The 11,024-nt window shown below is 42.0% G+C and overlaps 1 protein-coding gene across 7 annotated transcripts in view; it reads left to right on the top strand.

Annotated features, from left to right (window-relative positions):
• Positions 1-11,024, top strand: part of DROSHA (drosha ribonuclease III) — a 133,497-nt gene that overhangs the window by 16,045 nt on the left and 106,428 nt on the right. For all 7 annotated transcript variants that reach the window (XM_040494622.1, XM_040494616.1, XM_040494600.1 and 4 more), the window contains 3 exons: positions 2,301-2,442; positions 4,508-4,662; positions 7,617-7,697. In XM_040494622.1, coding sequence (XP_040350556.1) covers positions 2,301-2,442; positions 4,508-4,662; positions 7,617-7,697 — 378 coding nt within the window. The remainder of the gene's footprint in view (positions 1-2,300; positions 2,443-4,507; positions 4,663-7,616; positions 7,698-11,024) is intronic.

The following is an 11,024-nucleotide window of genomic DNA, read 5'->3' as shown; positions in this document are numbered from 1 at the left end:
CTTGATAAATTAGAGCAGGGTTTTAAGTCATGGTTCATGTGATACAGGAAAGGGAAAGCTCATGCTGAGCATTTTATGGTGCAACTTTACTCGTGCTTCTCATATCTTACTTAATTCTGAAAACAGTCCTGGAAAGAAGGTATCTGTTGGTTAAGCATGTTTGTAAATTATAATACTTGACGAATTGTGACTTAAACTGTGAGCCAGGTTTGTTTTTCTCAACAAGTTGTCTGGAAGGAAGTGGTGGCTGGTGTACATTTAGTGGCTCAGTGATGGCAGAGCTGGCTCTAGTTTGCTATCTGCTGCTTTTGGAGCATCCACTGTGAGTTGCAGGGTGACTGCAGGTGTCATGTTCTTACACACGTCTGTCCAGACACAGGATGCAAGGGCAGTGCTGTGTGGGGCCCAGCGTACCCATGGATCTTTCCTTCTATTCCTTCCCCAGAACTGTATCATATGTCTCTCCCAGGGCTTCATTTTCCATTGCTGCCATAACAAATTTCCACAGACTTTATAGCTTACCACAGCACACATTTATTATCTCACAGCTCTGTAAGTCAGAAGTCAAACTTAGGTGTTGCTGGCTGAATCAAACAAGGCTGTGCTCCTTTCTGGAGAGAATCTGTTTTCTTGGCTCATTCAGGTTATAGGCAGAGTTCAGTTCCTTGTGGCTATAGGATGGTCCTTGCCCCCTTGTTGGCTGGCTGATGAAGGCTGTTTTCACCATCCTGAGGTCATGTGCATCCCTTGGCTCATAGGTCCCTTCCTTCATCTTCAAAACCAGTAGTGCAGGTCGCGTGTCTCTTGTGCTTTGAGGATCTCCAGCCTCTTCTTCCCTTGCACCTCTGATTCCATTTCGAAAGTTTCTCTGCTTTTAAGGGTTCATATTAGATTGGGCCCATCCAGATAATCCAGGATAATATCTTCTTCTCAAAGTCTGTAACCTTAATCACTATCTGCGAAGTTTTTTCTGCCACATAAGGTAACATACTCAGTTCCTGGGTGTTAAGGCAGAGACATCTTTGAGGGTCAGAGGGGGACTCTAAACCCACTTTTCCTAAGACCAGGAATTCCCTACCCCAAATCTGAAGGGAATCATGGTTCTTTTAGCAAAGAAGAAAAGGAGAATGGCTGCCATGGATATTATTCTTAAAACAAAATAAAATAGCAAAGGTTCAAAGAGTTTACACAGGCAGTTTTTTTTCCTTATATATTTTATGAGTATATTAAAATTGGTGTAGAAGGAAGGCTAATAAACTAAGCCCAACATTTGCCTTTGTGTTTTGTCATCTGATGCAGAGAGGTGGCACGAATGTCAGCTGTCCTCGCATTGCCAGTGTCAGTAATGAGCTGGGGCTTTGAAAAGCAATTATCCTCTTTTGGGATAACTGCAGATTTTATGATTTGCTTTAATTTGCTTTTTCTGTCTGATAGGTCTGGTCTTTACATTTTGGAAATTACTAAGTTGAAGAATATGGACATTTAAAGTGATTTCATCCTGGGAAGAGAGAGTGGGGGAAAGTGGAGAGTTTCCTCTAGGAATGCATTGTAGAATCCTATGTTTGTGGAGTGTGGGTGTGTTGGTGTATGGGTGTGCGCACGTGAGTGTGCATGTGTGTGTGTGTGTGTGTGTGTGTGTGTCTGTGTTCCTGTGTTTTATAGGGTGTATTTGTGGGGGAGGGGATCTATGTTCTTGAAAAAAATTTTTTATTTGAGTATAATTGACAATGTTACATTAGTTTCAGGTGTGCTACATAGTGATTCAACATCTTTGTTATGCTGTGCTCACAAGTGTAGCTACCATCTGTCACCATGCAATGCCAATGTCACCATTGCAATGTCATTGACTGTATTCCCTATGCTGTGCCTTTTACTCCTGTGACTTCTTCATTCCATAAGGATATTTATGTTTGATCATTGGGTTGATGTGGAAGATAGACTATCAGTGATTTTCAGTAGTGGGGAAATGTATGTTCCCTAGCAGAGTGTCAGATATCATGAATTCTTGGGTGGCGGGGGTCATGATTTATTTTTTCATATCAAAAGGCATAGGTGAACAGTTTTTATATTTCTTCTGAATGTTGGCAAGTACATTTTCCTGAAGATTGTGTTAGCCATAAATGTTGTGTGTGATTCAGAACACCCATGCCAGCATTGGCCATTTTGTTTTTAAATGTTTGTTAAATTGAAGGAAATGGCATCTTGCTGTTACAAATCCTTGATTATTTGTGAGGTTGTGTGTATCTTTGGTATGGCTATTACTAATGTAGTTCCTAATATTGATTCTTTATTTTTCAAAGGGAGATTCTACTGTGGTTGGAACAAGTAGGCTCCGTGACTTATACGACAAATTTGAGGAAGAACTGGGGAGTAGGCAAGAAAAGGCCAAAGCTGCTAGACCTCCGTGGGAGCCTCCTAAGACAAAGCTAGATGAAGATTTGGGTGAGTTAGAAGTTACGAGACCAAGGCCCTGTGCTCCTGTTACTGCTTAAACCTTGGCTTTGGGGATATGTTCTTGAGAGTCGTATATTGAAATTTCCTCTTTTTCATTTATTTTCCTTAACTATAGTAGCAATATATATAAAAGTAGAACTTTCTCTGTTTTGATCTTATTTTTCCTTAGTTGCATTCAGAATACATAAGCGATCTCATTTGTAAGGCATGCTAACAATTGTGTCCCTTGTAGAACTGTCCAGTCTTAGAATCAGCACCATAGTCCAGCCTCTCCACCAGAAGCAGGAGTCTATTCCCTGTCACCTGTGCCTCTAATGGGCAGGCATTCCCTTGTGGCTCTCTCCACTGCCAGGGAGCTCCTGCGTTGATGAGGAAATGCCAGCTGTAGGCCAGTTCTGATTGAAGGTTTCTCTCAACTCATATGGATAGTTTCCATAACTTTATCATGTGGTGATCTATTTTTTTTTCATGTGTATTATGAGGTTCCAAGTAGATGCTGAGATCTTTGAGGATAGAAACTGCTTTTCACCACTTTGCAGCCTTAGCCCCTAACAGAAAGCCATTCATAGATCAGGCACTCCCTGTGCCTTTTCCCTGTCTTCTGGCTCTCATCTGCCACCTTCATTTTCCCAGCTGAGAGGCAGTGTCCATGGTGGGTAAAAGCACCGACTGAACCTCAGTTCAGACTCCTCCTCAGCCACTTGCTATATGACCTTGGGCAAGTGATTTCATTCTCTCCATGCCTTACTTTTCTCATCTATAAAAGGAGGATGAACAGCGTCTATCTCATGCAGTACTCAAGAATCCAACCATGTCGGGGTTGGGTTTTATTACTGTGATGTACTGTTAATCTCTTGTAGGAGTAATGTAAGTTCTGGGTCTGTTTTTTCATAAACATATATATTTTTAAGTTTATTTATTTATTTTGAGAGAGAGAGAACATGAGCAGGGGAGGCGCAGAGAGAGGAAGAGAGTGAGAATCCCAAGCAGGCTCCGCACTGTCAGCTCAGAGCCCAGTGCGGGGCTCAAACTCACAAACTATGAGATCATGACCTGAGCTGATATCAGAGTCACCGACTAAGCCACTCAGGCACCCCTAGGTCTGTTTTTTTAATTATGGTAAAATACACAGAACAGTAAATGTACCATTTAGCCATTTTGTAAGTATACAGTTCAGTAGTATTGAGACTATTTACATTGTGTGCTGTCTCCAGAACTCATTTTGCTCAGCTGAAACTCTGTATCCATTAACTCCCCAGTCCCTCCTTCCACCTAGCCTCTGGCAACTACCATGCTACTTTCTATTTCTATGAATACTAGGTACCTCATAGAAGTAGACTCACGTAGTATTTGTCTTTTTGTGACTGGCTTATATCACTTATCATAATCCTTAGTCTGTTTTTATCCAGTCACTTTCAAGGACTAAAATCTTTTATTGCTACTATGGGGAGGAGAAAATAATTTAAAATCTTCAGTCTGGTACTCAGAACCTTCAGTCTGGCGTTTGTGACACTTAAACCCCTTACCTCCTGGTATTTTTCTGTGGGGCCTTTGTCCAGTGCTTGTGCTCCTCCCTCCATGCTTTTGCCTGAGTGCCCCCTTTGCATTCTTTTCCTCTTACCCGCTCATCAGCCAAACTCCACCCCATCCGTGTGCCTGGGTCATGTGCACCTCTTCCAGGAAATCTCAGTGACCTGAGTCAGGGTAGACTCGCCCTTTTCTGAATTACTACACCTATCTATCTATCTATCTATTTATTATTATTATTATTATTATTATTATTATTATTTTACTACTACACCTTTTTAAATGTGAGACTCCATACCGCTGCTGTGGTTTGCATTTTCCCTGGCATTGTTCATTAGGTCTTTCTCTAAAACTCTTGTTTTCATTGCTTTCTTAACTAGATTGTGACTTAGCAGTATGGGCTGCATTATTTTCCTGGTATTGCCTAGCAGAGTGCTTGGTGTGGAATAGGCTCCCAAATGTTTACTGAAAGAAAAAACAATTGTAAATTTCTTCATCTTCTCTGTTTTCCCTTGCCCTCTATTAGAGAGTTCCAGTGAATCCGAATGTGAGTCTGATGAGGACAGCACCTGTTCTAGCAGCTCAGACTCTGAAGTTTTTGATGTCATTGCAGAAATAAAACGTAAAAAAGCCCACCCTGACCGACTTCACGATGAACTTTGGTACAATGACCCAGGCCAGGTGCGCATGTTTTTATGCCGTGTTCTTGCTACAAAGGTTGCAAACCCACACATCACATTTATGACTCCGGGCTCAGAAGATGCATGTTGGCTAGTATGAAAACTGAATTTTACTCTCAGGGTTGTGTGTCATCCCTCAGAGCTTATTCCTCTTCAGCTTCAGAGTTCGGCACCAAAGCATAAGTACCAGAGCAACTGTCTCTTGAATCATGTTTGACGATGTTTGTAAATTCCATGTTAGGGAGCAGGATAATGGTGCTGCCTCATTAAAGTTGCAGTAAACGGAAAGAGACAAATGGTAGGCTGAGGGAGAGAGCACTTGTAGGTCTTTTTAAAAGCAATTCATCTGGAAGGTATCTTGCAGCAATATAGTAAAGAATAAGTCCTGTAAGACTTCATATTTCTTAGCTGGTAATAGTCATAGTTACTTATAAGTTCTTTTCCTATTAAGCATTTTTGAGCTAACGATGTCATGGCTGGACATAATCATTTTATTTTTACTTACTGTTTTATTATGAAGTAATACTTAATACCAAATAGTATCTTTATAAAAGATTTATTTTACAAATATACAACACCTGCAAAAATAGTATCTTTAATGCACATGAAGTTATTAAGCTTAATAAAACATACACCTATAAAAAGATACTTTATATTAATTTGAATGCTTTTCTGGTTCTTATTAGATGACTGCTATCTAAGTGGTTTGTTGGATTTTTTTTATACAATTAATATAGTTGGAGTACCTGAACAGAAATGTATTTTGTGGTGCTTTTTGCTCTCTTGGAATTGAGCAGAAATGTTTAAAAATTGCAAATGTGTTTTGAAACTTACTTTGACTTATTAACCATGTATATGATCTCTGTGAATAGCTTTACTGAGTTATAATTCACATACCATCCAGTTTACACACTTAAAGTATACAATTCATTTTTTGTGTTTCTGTTCACAAGATTTAACAGTCATCATCACAATTTAATTCTAGCACATTTTTGTTTCCCTGGAAAGAAATCCTGTGTCCATTAGTTGTCCCTCCCCTTTCCTCGTGTGTGGTCTTTTTAATGCACATAGTTCTATCAGGAAGCCTATCCCTCAGTTTATGTCCATTCTTATTTTTATTAGAGATTACAGAGGCTTCCAATATAGATAGTCTCACTCTTCTGTTTACTGTTTAGTTTCGTGTCCTCTGTACAGTTGAACCTTGTAAAGTGCTGATTTGCACTGGGGCCAAGACTCTGGTAAAAGGCAGGAATTAGGATGTCTGTCTACATCCTTGCAAATCAGTGAGGATGAAGTGATTTTTCTACTGACCAGCATTAGGAGTGTGTTGTGATTTTTGAGGGAATCCCATCACATTACTGTTTGCCAGCTGTTACTTTGAATAATAACTTTTTTTAATGTTTATTTTTGAGAGAGAGAGAGAGAGAGAGAGAGAGCGAGCGAGCATGAGCTGGGGAAGGGCAGAGAGGGAGACACAGAATCTGAAGCAGCCTCCAGGCTCTGAGCTGTCAGCACAGAGCCCGACGTGGGCTCAAACCTACAGACCATGAGATCACGACCTGAGCCAAAGTTAGAGGGTTAACTGAGCCACTGAGGTGCCCCTGAATAATATCTTAATGTGATTTTTTTTTTTTTTTTTTACATAGCAATGTTATTCCTCTGCTGTGCTACCTGAAGCTTTAGATTTCACAAAAGGATAAAGAAAGTTATAGTTTTTCATTTTAATACTTCTTTTCAAAGTTTTATTGAGACATTTTCCTTGGATGTGAGTTATAAATCCCTAGAACTTTAAAGAAACGTGTGTTATGTGTGTGTTGTGTACATACATATGTATATATATACATATATATATAACATATACATATTAACACATACATATTTTATAATTAATACCGAGAAAGTGAGAGATGGATTCTCCCTTCTCCAAACTGATGCTCTCTGGTCTCTCTTTTGATTCACTGTTACCATCTGTATTGAATAAACTCACGAAACTGGCTTTTAAAGCCCTTGATGATTTTGACCTCAGTTCTGCTTCTGTAGTCTTCTTGCTGACGTAAATGATCTATTCTGTTTAGATGGGTCTCATGTCCCTGGAGCATAACATAGGATTTCTTCCTTCCCTTTTTTTCTCATGCTGGTGCCTTGTGTAGAATAGCCATCTTCTTCTCCTGTCCTGTTCTGCCTTTCACATTTTGTTTCTGAAGCCAGTGGTATCTCCACCTGGACTTTTTTCCTTTTTCTTTAAATTACTAAGTATATCATATGTATGTTATCTCTCCTGTATAGAATAAATATTCCTTGAATACCTGAGTTATTTGTCACCCTCCTTCCCCCCACAATGCTTAGCAACCATCTTTCTGCCCAAGAGGCGCTCAGGAATTATTCACTCATCTTATCATGTGGGTGCAGTTCATGGCAGTAAAACGAATTCAGTTGAAAAAACAGATGTTGACTCACCTGATTAGCACTGAGCTAATGCTACTCTGCTTCTAGTGGCATTTTTTTCCCCCCTCTGCTTTGGATACGTTTAGGTTTCTCTTTTGGAAACATTAAATCTGGAGGTCACCTTCAAAGCATTCTGTGTGTTCCTTCAGGGTATAAAATATGCTTTTCTTTTGTGAAAGAGTCATTTTTCCTGAAATAAGAAATAGGAGAAACACACTGAAAAGTGGTAAGAGAAGATGGGGGCAAACAGTGCAGTGACATTGATATTTTCTGCTTGGTTGCACAAATAACTTGGGAATCCAGCGGTGTCATACAGTTTCCCTTTATCAGACAATATAGACAGTTTGCAGCTTTATTGGTTTTGGAACATCCGTTTAATCTTCTAACCGTGACAGCCTCTTCAGAGCTTCCGTACTCATGACATTAAAACCCACACAGTTTCTGAGGCATCATTGTGCATGGTGTGGATTTTCCCCCCAATAAAAAAGAATTACATTCTGTTTCTGACAGATGAATGATGGGCCACTCTGCAAATGCAGCGCCAAAGCGAGACGCACAGGAATTAGGCACAGCATTTATCCTGGAGAAGAGGTAACCGATTTGGGTTATTATATTTGTAAGTGCTGAGAAGCCAGAAGTAGACAGATGCTGTTGCTGTTCTTTTCCCATAAATGAAATAATACCATCAAAATAGTCTTTTTATCTTCCCCTAATAGTCTCTGTTACTGATAATTGGAGAAGAAAAGTACTTGGGTTTTGGGGTGGGAGTAGGGAATGTTATCAAGGAAACTTAAAAATGTTTGGAAGTTTCATTATTTGAAATAGGCAGGGTGTATTTGAGGGGTTTTTGTTGTTATTCATATCTTAAAACTGTGCATACAGTGAAATTTTTCATGTTTTCTTATAAATGGTTATGAGTTACCTTGGAAAAATGATCTTACTAAGGCATGTGTTCTCTTACCTTTGGGGTATGTAAGGGTCTGCTGTTGTCTCCGTTAGTCTTTTTAGTCTGTTGTCCTCACTGACTGAGTGGTGTGTGAACTGTTTTACCCTGTGCCCCATCCCCTGGTTCATCAAGGACACTCCAGATATGTCGAACCGAATGAGTTGAATACTTTATATCATAGAGTTACATGTAGTTGCTCCCTTTCAATGATTTTCCATCATTTCCCTCCGCCATCTTTTATTTTATGTTACTCTTATTAATCCCAGATTGTCACTTAATGATTCAGCACATTATATTTAAAAATAGTATGTGTGAATCCTTAATTACTATTTAAAACTTGTTTGGGGCTATAATAATAATTAGAATCAAGACTATGAGACAGTGATGGATATTTTTAACCACTTCCTTGCTTTTACCTCATTTGTCTTTGAGTACCAGCAAGTGTAGCTAGGAACTGAGGGACAGATCTGCACCTTGTGAGTGTCCACACCTGTGCTTCAGACGCGGCTCTCTGAAAGCGGGTGCTGCAGTAGAGTTTGCGATGTGAGATGTTTCATGGGGTTTAGGCAAGAAGAGAGTGGAGGCAGGATTGAGCAAAGGGAGAAGTTCACCAGTGATGGACAGGTGTCTTAAAGCCAGAATTACTGGAATTGTCTTAGATCAGGCTGGCATAGCCTTCACACCCCCACTGCCCTCTGTCCCTAAGCAGGCTGCCCCAGGAAGGGCATGATCTTGGGGGAGGGGGCTCTGTAGCAGAGGCAGACCCTGAAAGAGCTGGTAGCTATAGGCTGTCTGCTGTCCTTACAGCTGGGCAGCAGGCCCTTCCGTGAAGGAAGATCCAGGTGGCTGGCTGTGCTGACTGAAGACATGTGGGAAGACAGGCCCATACTCAGTACATGTTTATTCCTGTGAGAGCAAACTCCTGGCCCTTTCAAGATGGATGGGGCCTATGTCGTCAAGTGCATACTAAGTGGCAGGTTGGTCTCCTCAAGGAATGGTGCCATTTGAGGGGCCCATCATTGGTCATGGTAGATGGCCTGTTGGATGTTGGGTGTTGGCAGTCAGCCAGCTTAACCTTGATAAGTCAGGTCCATGCTGTTGGGCTCATGTGCTACTGTGGCCACTTCATTCATGTGCCCATACTGTCAACTCTGGGTAGCTGACAACTGAGGCTGGCTGACTCCATCTGACCGAGTCATATGTCAGTCAGGTGGTTTAGTACCTCTTCTGTGGTGTGTGCTGTCTGATGTACACTTGGCATCACTCACTCCCACTTGTTCACTCACAGGTCTACCCAAGACCTTTCTTTTTTTGATTAAAACAATTTTTTAAGTAATCTCTATACCCAGCCTGGGGCTCAACCTCAAAACCCTGAGATCAAGAGTCACATGCTGCACCGATTTAGCCAGCCAGGCACCTCTACCCCAAGACCTTCTTATCCCTCATCTTCCAATCTTTTTCCTTCTAGGCCTCTGACCAGCTGGCATGGCCACTTGCTTCTGCCATGAGTCCATCTATATTCTAACCTCAGGCTACTTTTCCCCCACAAAGTGGATGACCAGGTACATTGCCTGAAACTCTGCTCACTGGGAAGACTTCCCCTCATCGCTGTCTTTCATATTCCTCCCTGAACGAGGCTGTGGGACAGTCCGTTTCTTGGCTTGCTCCCCCATCCCTGACAGACTCATCTGCAAACCAAGCTTGGGCTTTTCCCTCTGCTTTCATCCTTCTGTCCTCAGCCATCGGCTGAGGGAGGGGCGCTCGTGCAGCAGTGGTGGGCCACCTGCTTGCACAGCTTGTTTGTGCCTGCTGCTCCTGTGTGTGCCTGATTCTGGACGTACGGCCTCTGTCTTGGGATGGAATGTTGCTGGTCCCTTCCAAACTTCTGCCTGGGTGAGACTGACAGAACCCAGCTTCTGATGGGCACTTCAGCCACATGTCTGTTTCTGTCCCTTGGCCGTGCCTTCCATATCCACCAGGGCCCACTAGCACACTGGGGGTTGTTTTTCAAAGGCATATAATTCTTTACTACAGATGGCATGGCTTTGCCCCAGAACCCCACATACCAGCATTATGATTCTCCCAGTATGGCCACAGACTCCCCTCAGCATCTTTTCCTGCCAACAATGTAGGATTTGCTGAGTATTGTGGCCCCTGCATCAGGGCTGCTCTCACTACAGCTTGGAACTGCCGAAGCCTTTGTCGCTGGAGCCACGCTCAAAGCTGGCTGCTTTTTGTGCCACTCTGTGAGTGGGCTGCAGCAATATCCCTGGGTGGGGGTATACTGCCCCCTGAGCCCAGAGAGGCCTGCCTGGTGTTGTGCTTTCTTCTTCATTGTAGGAGGTGGACAATGCAATCATTTGTCTTTTACTTTGGACTGATATCTTGGTATTGAGATCATTGGCTCTTAAAAATGGTGTGGCTGTGGTAGACCCTGGAGTCTTGGTGGGGTTTATCTCTCCCCCTCCAGAGCACGCGTGCTTTGCCAGGGCTTTTAGATGATAAACATGATGTCATAGATGTAGTGGAACATTACAATGTTCTGCAGTATGTCCAGAAGGTCGAGAGTTCCTTGGACTGTTGTGACAGTGAGTGGGAGAGTTAATACAGCCTGGCAGCAAAACTGTAAATGTTGTCTTTTCTGTGTGAATGAACATAGAATGCGAACCATTTCTTATCTTCATTCCGATTGGGATGGAAAAGAATACATTCAGCAAATCAGTTCCTATACACTTTGTACCTGGGCTCATATTAATCAGCTCTATGCCGTAGCACCTGGCGCAGCTGGTACAGTCCGAGGTTCTACGTGGTTGAGCTTGTGGTGGTCTGTAGTCATCCTCCAGGATCCATTTGTTAAACAAAGCTATGATGAAGATCGTCACTCCTGAGTCTTTGGATCCTTAAGGATGGCACTAATCTACACCATTCCCCCAGAGTGATACTATTTTTGATATCTGTGTTGGGAATGGCGG

This window comes from Herpailurus yagouaroundi, unplaced genomic scaffold (assembly GCF_014898765.1).
Source record: "Herpailurus yagouaroundi ecotype Mexico unplaced genomic scaffold, PumYag 29, whole genome shotgun sequence".
NCBI lineage: Eukaryota > Metazoa > Chordata > Mammalia > Carnivora > Felidae > Herpailurus > Herpailurus yagouaroundi.
The sequence above is the reverse complement of the archived record's forward strand: the minus strand, read 5'-3'. Positions and strand labels throughout refer to the sequence as shown.